Source organism: Bactrocera oleae, chromosome 3 (genome assembly GCF_042242935.1).
Source record: "Bactrocera oleae isolate idBacOlea1 chromosome 3, idBacOlea1, whole genome shotgun sequence".
In the NCBI taxonomy this organism is placed as follows: Eukaryota; Metazoa; Arthropoda; class Insecta; order Diptera; family Tephritidae; genus Bactrocera; species Bactrocera oleae.
This window is the reverse complement of record NC_091537.1, coordinates 11,208,234-11,221,323: the sequence shown is the minus strand read 5'-3', so window position 1 is coordinate 11,221,323 and position 13,090 is coordinate 11,208,234. Positions and strand designations below refer to the sequence as shown.

Below are 13,090 nucleotides of genomic sequence, written 5' to 3'. Positions count from 1 at the left end.
TTTGATTCCTACCATAAAATTGAAAAGCATCTGGCAGCATCTTTTAAAAACCACCACGAAACAAAATGGAATGCAAAATTGATGCAATCCGCAGAGAACGTAAAATTTACGTTCTCTGCTGCAACAGCGAACAAAACGAATGCATACGAACGAATTTAACGAAAGAAAACGAATGAAAAGTGGAGAAGAATATCCGAGCGTCATATTTTGAGCGTTGCCCATTAAAGTAAAAATTTACCACTTCTGTTAGCTTCGCATATATGTTTTATTTCATAAAAATTTAAATTTCTCCGTGCGTAATTGTTCAGTTTTAATAATAATTTATGAGTTTTAGCTAGCAACTGTGTCACTGACAACTAGCAAATGTAGTTATTTTTTCTCATCGGTCAACATAAGACTAAATGACTGGCAGCACTGGTTAAAGCGAAGTGGCGAACGAACGCTGTCTACAATTTTATTAATAAAAATGTTGTAAAATCAGAGGAATATATAACTTTAAGACTAAAAAAGAAGAAAGTGCTGTTAAACCAGTGAATTAGAGTGAATAATATAGTTTAAGTTGCATAAAAATTGATAACCGAGTGAAGAATCACATCGGAAAGCAAAGCTAAACGTTTGGGTTTGGTTTTTTAATAGTCGTTTGGCTTTCACGAATTGTGTGTGAGTTGATGTGCTTTTGTGAGATTAATTTTCTGAATTGAATTTGTTGGATAATTTTTGAATGCTTTGTGGTGTTGTAGAAACGTGAGTTGGCGAACGTTGCTATATAATGGCCGCTTAAAAATCGAGATGAAAAGTGTTAACGTTGGAACCTTCTAAATGTATGTAAGAAGGTGTACCATTAAAAATATAGCGAAAGTGATGACAAAGTATAAAACAGAAAGAAACAAGGGAATAGTAAATTCAAACAGTTAAACAAAACGAAATTCAATAACTCAAGACAACAAAAAGTTAAACGCTACAGACCAAGTGAAATAATACCATTCCAGCGAATTTTATTTACACGTTGACGACTTCAACCGTAGTGGAGGGTCTCCGATGTTTTTATTGCTGTCGCTTTTGGGAAAATGTCTCATTTGCCATTGGATGCACGCGCCATTTTGGACTATTTAAATGAATTGGGTTACAGAAACATATCTGCCGAACAGCTCAAGGAATTCATGAAAGGTAAACAATACTGATAATAAAAGTCACTTACATATACTCGAATGTATATATGCTTGCGAAATATAAGACCACATTACTACCATATAATCTAATGTACGCAAACGTATATACATACTAACATAACTTAACCTATATATCTCAGTATAATATTTACAATGTTCGTTTTTATAATGTACATCGCGTTTAATTAAAAGTTTCAAACGTGCTATTTGCAAATACCTACTACATATTGATTTGTTATTGTTCAACGCTGTACTACACACTATCTATTTCAACCATTTTTAGCAATGAAACCCACATACTATTACAATAATATAGGGTCAAATTAAATTGTTAAGTTTATACCATACTTTGCAAGATTAAATAAGAATTTACGCATATGTAATTGCGAGGTAAAAGGCGTATATCATTCGACAACGAAACAAGTATTCGCCATGAGAAATTGTGCATAACAATCAACGAATAGAAAATACAGCAAATAAGTACATCAAAAACATAAAACAAACATGAATACTACTATGCGCCATTCGCAGGGGCACCAGACCAGACGTCGAACGCAGTAGTAGTGTTTGCCGGGAGTGCTGGCAAAGGCATAAGCGGCAGCAAAAAACAAAAATAACAAATAACAAAATGTAGCCGCGATTATTTGTAGTGTTAGTTATGTGTTATGAATCCGATCTTAGTATTGGAAAGGCAATGGCGGCGACCAAAGCAGCGATACTGCACCACTGCTATAACAAAGTGTGTTGTGATACTATAACAACCTCCACCAAAGTAGAATTTACTCGTTGCTTCTTAGATTAAATCGCCGGTATTTTTAGATTAAATCGAATATTAAATTTATTTATTATATATATTTAATATTTTAATTCCAATTCGTTAAAGCTCTTACAAATAAATTTGCGTTCCTTATTTGTTTCGCTGAACAATTGGGCTTGACAATGTTGTGTTTTTCAGTTTGTTTAGTTTATCGTTTTGTTTATACATATGTGTGTTGTTATCGTTTTGCAGTGGTGTATTCATAATATATTAAAAAATATGTGCTTTTTTTATTACTTTTTATTTCTATAGTTATTTAAAGTTTATTCTATGAAATAAAAAGCTATAAAAGTTACCGGTAGTTTGTGTAGAGTGATTAACAAAACCGAACAAAAGAAAAGGGACCGGATTAAGACGTGCGACAGCTGCAAGAATACATGCTTCGAATCACATGTAGTTTATACCAGAATCAAAATAAAAAACAAAAAGTACTGCTCTGACAACGGCTGTTATTGAGCGCGCCACACTTTTACCTGTGTGAAAAGGAATATTATAGTAGCGGGTTTGTCAACCCTCCTAACGCAATGCTTTATAAGATTGTCTTGCTACTGTCAGATAGTTTTAATAACTCAAATGTGTATATGCATTTAAAATGTATTTTTTAAATTAGATCTTATTCAAAAATCGAAAATATATTTCAATATGTTTAAATATTAAAAAGCTGCCTGCACAGGTGTGTGACCCCAGTCCTTGCTTCTATATAAGTAATAATTTCACAGTTTAACTTTGCACTAAATTCGCATTTACCTAAAAAAGTTGAGTTTAAAACTATCATCTCGTCGAAAGCAGTGTCAATTTATGTATAGCTTCGTGCGCCGAGTAATTCCATAATTATTTAGTAAATATCTGTATATTTTTCTCATACCCGCGTTCCAACATTCAATGACCACATTAAAGGATATTCGGGTGTGCTATTTTGCTTTTAATATATCAGCATAAATGTGGATGTTGTGCTCGTGTAATCATATGCATATCCATTCATATTTGCATGCATATGCATATATATATGCATACAAATGTTTAACACTTTTTCAAATTAACTATTCACTATTGGTTTAAGGGATACACACTTTACTTAAATTTTTTTTAGAGAAAATTTTAGTTAATGTCTTCTTCAATAAGCACTGAGTGGTCATTTTTGCATTTTATCGCTTACTAATAAGAATTGTTTAAAAAAGGAATCATTTAAAATATATACTTATTATACTAATTTCTCTTGTGATAAAGATTTATTTATATGAAATGAAAACAATTTTGTTTATCTATTTTATTCTTCTACTTCTTGGTGTGTGCGCCAATCATTCAATTGCTTAACCTGTACCGCTGCAACAACGATAACAAACTCATTGAATTACAACAAAAACATATGCTAACAATTATGTATGAACGACAACAGTTAATCTGCACCTAAAGGTATGCAATCACAATCGGAAATTTACAAAAGCAAATTCAAAGAAAAAACTAGCAACAGTCAAGTTCGCCAAGAGCAGCGTCAGCAGCAATCGCAAGTACGAGAACAGTATCGTCAGCAACAACAGCAGCCACTACAATCGACCACTGGTGTATCTACAAAATCAACAGCAGCAGAAGGTTCTGAAGCAGTCGTTGCCGGTGTCGGCAAAAATCAGCCTTTGCCGCAACGTCGCGCTACTGTCAAAGTAATTAAATGTAAAAAACCTTTGTGCCATTTCAAGTTCTATCTGGACATTTGCGATCATCAGCTAACTAAACGTATTGAAGAACAAATTCGTACACTTGGAGGAACACTCGAATTCTTTCTTACATCAAGTGTTACACATTTCATTACCGACAAAGCGATATTGCCTCCTGTTGGTGGTAACAACAACAGCAATAATAATAATAATAATTCATTAAGCAGTCGTCCCGGTACACCTCAAACACCAGGTACACCAACTACACCGCAAACTCCATATAATTTCGAAACACAAGATGGTAAAAGTAATGCTTGTGGTGGTAATAGTACTCCAACTGTATCTGCCAGAAAAGCCAATACCCGTCAAACACGCGCTAATGCGATTCTAAATAGAGTACGTCGCACTAGTACAACCACCAACACTATCAATGTTAATGCTGTCAAAGTCGGTGTTAACGAACCGCAAAATTCACCAACGCCCTTAAACGTTAAAGACGTTGTTAAGCAATCGTCAATTGTAGCAACACAGAGTCCTTACATTGTTTGGCAAACTGAATACGCTTTGCATTTCTTTAAGAAGGTACAGCACGAACTGAAGGATTACTTGGGTGTCAATTCCCGACACGATCAGCACAAACTATTGAGTAAAGGTCGTAACACTGCCGACCCCATAGATCTCAAAGGTGGTGGATATATAAAAATCGAAGCGATTAAACATAATTATAGACCTTATTATCAACTCTTTAGAAAATCATCTGGCACTGAGTGGCCCAAAATCGAACTTTCGCGTGAGGACGGCGCTTTTCGGCTATCACCGAAAAAGAAAATCACACCAAACGTAGAGGTGCGTGAAAAGGAAAAGGATAAAGCTAACGAAGAACGAAACATGACGCGCAAATCTCGTTCAAGATCCTCACAACACCAAAGACCATTACATGCGGCCGTACAATCCTTGAAAAAAGGTGCTGGCGGAGGAGCTACAGATTCAGGTAATACAGTGAAGAGCAGTCCGCGAAATTCACAAGCTGGTGGCGTGGCTGGCGCTAATGCGACTGGCTGTAGACAAGTGAAAGAATCCAGCGACAAGCAATGTGGCGTCTGTGAAATCTGTAAAATCGAATATGATACGCTAACTATACATTTGAAGACTAAAGATCACGAATACTTTGCCAAGAACTCGCAGAATTTTATAGCATTGGACTCGCTAATCCATACATCAGCGGACGTAAATAAATTTTTAAACGAGGATAAAAAAGTGGTTTTAGAAGAAATGGAAGTGGAAAATATTGAGGTAATAGGCGATGTAAATGCACCTGATCCACTGGAAGGATCGGAGCCATTGATGATAATGCCGCTGTTGGAGGTTACAGACGACACGCGACGCGGTGGTTTCCATCAAACACCATCGCCAACATTACGCGAAAAATCGAAGCGCAGTACTAAAGGTAAACATTCATCAGAGAAATTTCAAAATATACGCCCTACAAAGTCACCTAAGGCTACATCAACAGCTGTTAAGTCACAAACTAGCCCACTAAAACAACAAATGGCGCTCACCACTGCCACATCCAGCATGTTGGAGCTCCAAAGAATTGAATCATGCGCAGCTGCCAACGTAAGTGCCACAAAATCCGTCTCACTGCAATCCGTTACGCCTGCAGCAACAACGCGACGAAAACAAACATCGGTGGCGGCGATTTCTCCACCTATACGCGCAATGCTGCCTCCCTCCTCGTTGTACAAAGTAGTCGGCACACCAGAAACAGTAGGTACAACCGTACGCAAAACACGAGGCGACATGCCCTGTGACGGTGATCAAGCAGTAACAGCATCGCCTTCACTAATTGTTAAATTTAAAAAAGTACGTTCTACTGAATTAAACCGGCTAAACGGAGAAGCTGAGAGTTTTATGTTTCCTAAACAGCGCACGTCGAGTGAACTGCCCACCGATATCGATCGACAAACTACTTCCGAAAATGCGCATGCAAGCTTTTCGTCAACAAGTCTAGATAGCACTAGCGACGGGCCAATGGAGATAGAGTTAGCCATAACAACAGAGAATAACGATAAGTCTGCAGTAGGAAGTAAGGAGTTGGGAAAACGCGCAATCGCCAATGCAAAGCGTCGTAAAAGCCAAGCGTCGACGACTACAAAGCAGCGCTTTCCAACCGCCCCCATCCAGCCAGAGTTACAACTGAAGAATAAGCTTGGAACACGTAAGTCTGTGTCTACAAAGCCGGCAGTGATGCCGACAGTAGGCAGTAATGTCACGGAAACAGCAAAATCTGCCATATCAGCGGCAGCTGCTAAAGCGAATGCCACTGCAGCTGCACTAGCGGCAATTACACTGCCAGAAGCAACACGTAAAAGCAGCCGCACCGCCACCGCTATCGTAACGGCAGCAACCACTAGTAGCCGCTTACTACGTGCAGCCGTGGAAGCGGCAAAGCATAATTATCGGCAAATGGTGGCAGCCAACGAGTTGGTCGGAAACGGACGCAAAAAGTCGAATGCCAGCGAAACGACAACAAAGTCCTTGATGGCAGCGACGGCGACGAAGACTAGTCAAAATGTAACAGTTGTGAAAATGGAGGATCGGATGGGGGATGTTGAAAATGTTAAGAAGGAAGATGAAAATGAAAGTGACGCCGATAACACTAGTAGCTATACAGATGATGAAGAAAATTGCACAGATATTTGCAAAGGATTTGAAGATGGATATTTTGTTGAAGATTTAGATGATGATGATGATGATGACGACGACGATATTGATAATGATGATGAAAACGACGAAGACTATGTACACTACAAGAGCAGGCGGCACAAATCCATTTCTTTTGACAATTCCTCCGACATTTGGCAGAGTGGTTGTAGTGGTCCGACGTCAAGAAGACAACGGGCAATGAAGCGAGAAGAGCAGAAATCTAAATGCGATGTTTCATTAGTTGAAACGAAAGATTACGACATTACCAAAGCTACACGTGAGGTCGGGAGAGGGGGGAAGCGAAAAAAATGTATTGAGGAGCCATCTAAGACCAAAGTCCCGAATATTAGCGCATCTGGTAGAAATAATAAAAACTCAACTGCTGAGTTGGTATCACGTACGCCGTCGCCGGCGAAGAAAAAGTCCATTGCATCGTGTTTTGATTATAAGACCAGCGCACGCCTAAATCAAATGCGCTACTCCTTTGAGCGTATACCTGCAACTGATCTTTGGTATCGAGTTTTCACACGTCAAGATAACTGCGCCGAACGCTTTTTCGAATATTACGGTTCAACGAACTATCGTAAGCTACCTTATGAACTTGGCCCAATACCATACGCGCGCACATTGGACTCTACCCTATGCTGTAAACTCTGCGAAAGTCAAAGGAACGTAGAATTACCGACGACTGAAGAGAGTAAAATCTTTTCAAATGCGGGAAATGTGTGCAAAGTCAAATCAGAACCATTGGAAGATTCGGAAGCGTGTGCCACCAAATCAAGAGATTCGAGCAGTTGCAATTCGAATGACATCGCCAATGCAAACAACATATGCCACATTGGAAGTGCTAATAATATGCAAACCGAGTCATCTGCAACACAGTACAAGCATAAACATAAAAAATTACAAATTCTACAACGTTATCGCCAGGAGCAACAGGAACTGCAAAAACGACAAACCGAACAGGTTTCTGCAGTTCAGGAGAATAACTCCAATCAATCGCAATGTGATACCAAAGCTACTAATACATCAGGTCTAGAGCGAGCGCGCGATCGACAACGAGCTGGCTCCACACACAGCACAACGAGTAGTACGAGTTGTGCCAGCAGCACGGCCACTACCAAAACCAACAAAAATAGATACCTCAATAAGCATCTGAATAAAGCTGCGTCCGCCTTTCTGAACCTAGAACTGCCGCCTAGAAAATCACCGCGCGAGCACGCTTCAACGCTTGCATTGGTGAGCTGCATTATAAAGCAGCGGCAAGATTCACAGAGTAAACCGAATTCAGAAATCGACGAGCCGTCCACTACTCCCACACCAGTTTTAGTTACCGAAGCAGCAACCGTTACCACACCTGGATCAGAGCTCGCTTTAGCTATAACTTCAGCAATAAAAACGAAAGCGCAGAACATAACGACAGCATCAGTATACACAGATTCAGCATGTAATGCGAAATCAACGCCATCTGTTAGTGACTTACCTGTTTTACGTTCTCCACGCCATACACGCTCTGCTGCGGCTACACCGGTCGAAGAGTTGCGTTTCACCACTGAAATATCGGAAAATGTAAAACGCATGCGACGTGGTCAAAATAAATACGATCACTCGCCCCCAATAGCGCTCAATCAATCACGGAAAAGTACACGTGGCGGCCGACAGATACTAAAGTCACCACTCGGTAGACCATCACGTGCCTATAATGGTGTACAAAAATTCCTGCACTCCACTGGTCGCACCACGAATCGAATGAGTCAAACACCCAATTCGCTGGTCGCAGCTGCAGCAACAACGGGCAAACGACGCAGACGTGGATATGCGGCCAGGCGACATAATTGCTACAGTGGTCTACTTGGACAGGGTTCTGCTTTGCCATCCATTCGTAAGACAGGTAGCAAAAAGGGCGTATTAGAGTTTGAGGTGGATTCGGCTGCATTAAAAGCACTTGATGGTGCGACGAAACATACAAATATTCGTCAACTAGAGTGGCAGATTGATAAATATCTACAATACCATGGCAGTGAATATGATTTAGAGAGAGATTTAACGTTGGACAACTGTGAAGGTGGAGTAGCGATGCCGCTTGCAACGATAAGCACATCCTCCAAAAAGAATAACATAACTCCTGCATCGGTTACTGCATCTACGAGTAAGACACTACGTGTAAACAGCTCAATTAACGCGGATGTCAAACGTAATACAAGCGCAACGATATCTTGCGCTACCTTCGAATCAAATACACCACCACCCACCGATTGCTTTTCCAGCGACTTCGATCTGTATGACTTGTTTACGAATGCAACGGGTGGCAGTCCGTCTGATGAGGAACAAACGATAAATGTTGGCGGGAAACGTAGAAGCACGGGCCTTTGTTTATACAACTCGCTATCGATGCAGAATTATTTCCGCAAACGGAAAAGTCTGAAATCCAACCGTACGGGTTGGCCAAAAGTACAAAAGAAAAAGACTTCCGCGCGCCAACAACAAAAGTTAGCACAAAAAATACGTTTCCTGCGAGATATTGGTGAGTTGGCTGGAAATGGGATAAAAGAAGAAGCAGCAGATTTGACAGTGAGTAAGAGAGGCGATGAAGCTGAAGAAAATGATATGTCACTTATATGTAGAGGTATGCAACGGCGGCGGCGAAACGGTGTTATTACGCCACCACAAAGTGCGAGCGATGTCAACCAAATAATGCAAAATGATGTCGGAGAAGATGAAGAGGAAGCGGGCGCGGACGATGATACGGAATTAGATGCTGGTGAGAGTATACCGGAGGAGGAGGAAGATGAGGATGGAGACGAGTTGGAGGACGATGGCGAAACTATGATGGATTCAATCGATGAGGAAGGCGTACAAACTGAACCCGACGCTGATGCTGCGGCCGAAGCTGATGAAGAAGACATAGAAGATGCTGAATTGTATACAGAAGCAGTCGGAACAGCAGGCGAAGATGAAGATGATAGTAATTTTGTGTCCTTGCGTAAACGCATACGACGTTGTACGAACGCTAGTCCGCTCGAAGATAAACTCGCGCCGGCAAACTCGTTAATAACGATTAGTTGTAGCACCAATAATAATAGCGGTGCCACTTCTACGCCCACGACACAAATGCTACGTGGAAATTCAAGACGTACACCACAGTTGCTTAACGGCAGCTTGGGCAGCTGTATTAGTCCTAGCGAAAAAGCCGGCGATAATTCCGATATTTTTACTGTATCTTCAGATGGACTCGATACTGATTTGGATATGAGCAACTCGCAACATAAATGTGACGATGAGCATCTACATCAACACAACCAACACCACAATCACCACCATCATCATCATCACCATCATCATCATCCCCATCATCAGGATCAATGTGTGAGTCATCAGACGCCAAAACGTAAATTCGACTTGTCAAAATATGCGCCAAACAATACTACCGCAAGTAGCTGCGCAGCAGAAGCCGCAACTGCTGCCGTAAAATCTTTGGCAATATCACAGTTTCTTAAAAAAGAAGTTCGGGTGACATGTAGACGCTTGCGGGCACCATTCCGTCGCTATCGTTATCGCAGATAGGATAATAAAAGTTCAACTAATGTGGCTGCAACTATAGTCGCTCACAACACGTAACTGCATTGGCGAGCAGCAGGCAGCAATAGTGGAGCAACAACCTCGAGCACCATAAACAACGGTGCAACAGTGTACATACACATTACATTACAAGCAACTTTCACCCATGAAAATATTATAAGAAAATGAAAGAATTCAATCACACAACTAGTTGTATTTTGTACTTGTAAATTGTTATGCAATCAATGTTTTAAGACGAAACCCAAAAAAAAAAACGAAAAAAAACAACCCTGCATACCTATGGTGGATGAAAAGCTTTGAGGAGTAGAGTATATAAAGAAAATGTATGTAATTTAATAATTATCGGAATTAAAGTACATAATGTATACACACACAAGCATATAATTTTTGTAATTAAAATAAAATTAAAAGAACTAAAACGCAAATTAATATTAAGTACCACAAACATTCGCTGCCCCATGCACTAGCCGCAATTTCCACTATGTACAGTATGGTGTAGTAGAGTTAGTGTTTTATTTTTTTTTTTTTTGTGAATAATGTTATCCTAATAGAATTTTGTAAAACCTCAGCTAATACAGTATATAAATGTTTAATTTTTCGTAAAGAAATGCTCGCGAAAATAAAGAATTTTGTTGATTTTATTTTTTTTTTAATTTTCTACACATAAAAATGTAATGTAAAGTTTAGCGTTTAAGTAGCATATTGTAATCGTATACGTTTAAACAAAATTGAAAGTAAAATGCTAAATGCATTTGTATGTATGTATGTGTTGCAGCGAATTCAAGCGAAACTAAAAAAATTTTCATATGTTCTGTAAAACAACTACCAAGATATGAACTTAATTATAATACAAAAACAAATAAAAAGATCATTATAAAAAATATGAATGCGATTTGCAATTTAAAAAACTGTCTACTTTTTTACTTAAAATTATAAACGTGTTTTATAATTACCAAAAAATGCGCAGGTTAGCAAAAGATGTTTTGAAAGTTATCATTTAATACAACTGACTTAAAAAATGTTGCTATATTGAAAGGTAACAAAATAAGTTCTGGAAACGGCGCCTATAATACCCTTCACAAATATTATATGTACATACTCCATACAAGAACTTCATTTTTATCGCTTAATTTGTATGGCAGCTATATGCTATAGTGGTTTGATATCGGCGGTGCCGACAAATGAGCAGCTTCCTGGAGAGAAAATTACATGTGCAAAATCTTCGAACGATATCGCAAAAACTTAGGGGCTTCTTCGCGTATTAACACATCTTGTTTATATATACTTGAAATGGCTAAATCGACTCGGCTTGTTATGTTGATCATTTATATATATAAAAATATAAATATATATATATATTAGAGAGATTATATATACAATATATTAGAGAGTCACTGGGAGGTCTTTACAAGGGTTAATGACAAATTCCACATACATATATATATATATATAAGTATAGGAACCGCGCTAAAAAAGTAGTAACAATAAAAATTCAAAATTCTCTTTAGAAAGTAGTCAAAATTAAACGTTCATGAATAATTATAACGATATTCACAATCCTTAGATCTTCGCAAACTCATTAAATACGAGGAGACACTAGGCATTAATGCTCATCAAGATAATTACTTTGAGAAGCTCTTTAAGCGTACAACCGCCAGTTTCCGCGCTAAAGTTGACAAGGAGAATGCATATTGTGAACGCGCTGACGAAGTAAAGTCACAACGTAAACATGACGGTCATGCCTTACGATCGCTGAATCAGAAAGAGCATCAAAAACAAGTGGAATCAAGAGCGGGAATGGCAAAGAAAGGCAAACAATGCCATTCTACGCGCACCTATACCACTTCGCAGTATGGCACAACTTTCGAGGGCGGTAGTATGAGTGGCAAACTGAATGTCAAACAAAAGTCTCCACAACAGCAGAAACAAGTACAGTCAGCAGAACCACGCAAAAAGGTTTCAGAACCACGTCCTCGGTCGCACACAAACACTTTCGGTGCGGAAACTATATCACGCGAGCAAGCTTGGCAAAGTAATAATCGTATACCTTTTAGTGAATGCAATGAATTGAGAGGTCCTCAAACCGAAACGACTGCACGTACCTCATCGCGTCCAGCAGCCCAAAGGGAGGCGAGTCTAAAGCGTGGTCAAACAGCAACCAACACAATTGGTATCAAAGAAGACAAGTCTAAAGCAAATGGAGCAGCGTCAAAGCCAAGAGTTGAATCGCGGGATACTGATCGTGGCCGTGCTCGTGTTAGATATCCATCTCACGAACGTAGCGCACCAAGGCGTAGTCCGAGTGGCGGCAGCTACACCACAGCCAGATCTTTGGGTGTTATGAGTAAGTAATATGGTTTCGAGTATTCTACTAAATTTTAGATAGGCAAATCGCAGCTATAATTAAAAAAAAAAAAAAATTATTTAAAATACAAGTAGTAACAAATAATTAATTTTCTTCCTCCTGTTTTAGTACCACGACAATGCACAGCGACACGCCGCCGCCGACCGCTAAGTAAAGATCCGGTCGCCTTATATCACTACTATCAAAGTGAATGGAATTACTTTCGTGAGCAAATACCAGGCGAGAGTTCACATGCGGAGCTGCGTTGGATGATACGTGAACGTCTAATGGATCCAAACTAAAAAACTATATACATATTTAAAACTAGAATTGAGTTATGGCAACCAACAACCAATAAGAATTTTACTTCCATTTTTTTAAGTATATAAAATATTACAGTTATATGTATGTATGTACAAACATAAAACTCGCCTTTTGACAATGGATAAAATTTAATTTAAATTCTTAAAACAATTTAATACTACTATTATTTTATGAATTTGAAATTAAAATAAAATCAATTTAAATCAATGAAATTAAAAAAAAAATTGCATATATTTTGGGCAAAAACTTTTTTTAACTATGTAATTTAAGAGATTCGCTATTCCTAAAATTAACTATGACTTGGAGTTTTTTGTTTTATTTTCTTTATAATTATACTATATAATTATTAAATCAAAAACGTGCCACAGTCATTCGGTACTGTGTAGGTTGGAATTGAATTTATACCTGTTGTTGTTGTTGTTGTAGCGGCAGAATTCTACCGAGTTAACAGTCCTTGGCCGGAATAAATCCGGGTCCGTTCCGGTTACGTAGACCCGAC

General features: G+C 38.9%; 2 protein-coding genes across 3 annotated transcripts; both read left to right on the top strand.

Annotated features, from left to right (window-relative positions):
• Nucleotides 1-280: 280 nt before the first annotated feature.
• Nucleotides 281-10,223, top strand: chif (DBF4-CDC7 kinase regulatory subunit chiffon). Of its 2 annotated transcripts, XM_036366352.2 has the most exons (3): nt 281-660; nt 741-1,167; nt 3,383-10,223. In XM_036366352.2, the coding sequence occupies exon 3, from the start codon at nt 3,402-3,404 to the stop codon at nt 9,906-9,908; it is 6,507 nt and encodes a 2,168-aa protein (XP_036222245.2). In that variant the 5' UTR covers nt 281-660; nt 741-1,167; nt 3,383-3,401; the 3' UTR covers nt 9,909-10,223. The 2 variants fall into 2 exon arrangements, with proteins under 2 accessions (XP_036222245.2, XP_036222246.2); XM_036366353.2 differs by lacking the exons at nt 281-660; nt 741-1,167 and adding an exon at nt 1,639-1,908.
• Hyls1 (Hyls1 centriolar and ciliogenesis associated) lies at nt 10,088-12,727 on the top strand. The gene is made up of 3 exons (XM_014231451.3): nt 10,088-10,115; nt 11,488-12,267; nt 12,397-12,727. The coding sequence occupies exons 1-3, from the start codon at nt 10,088-10,090 to the stop codon at nt 12,567-12,569; spliced, it is 981 nt and encodes a 326-aa protein (XP_014086926.3). The 3' UTR covers nt 12,570-12,727.
• The last annotated feature ends 363 nt before the right edge of the window (nt 12,728-13,090 follow it).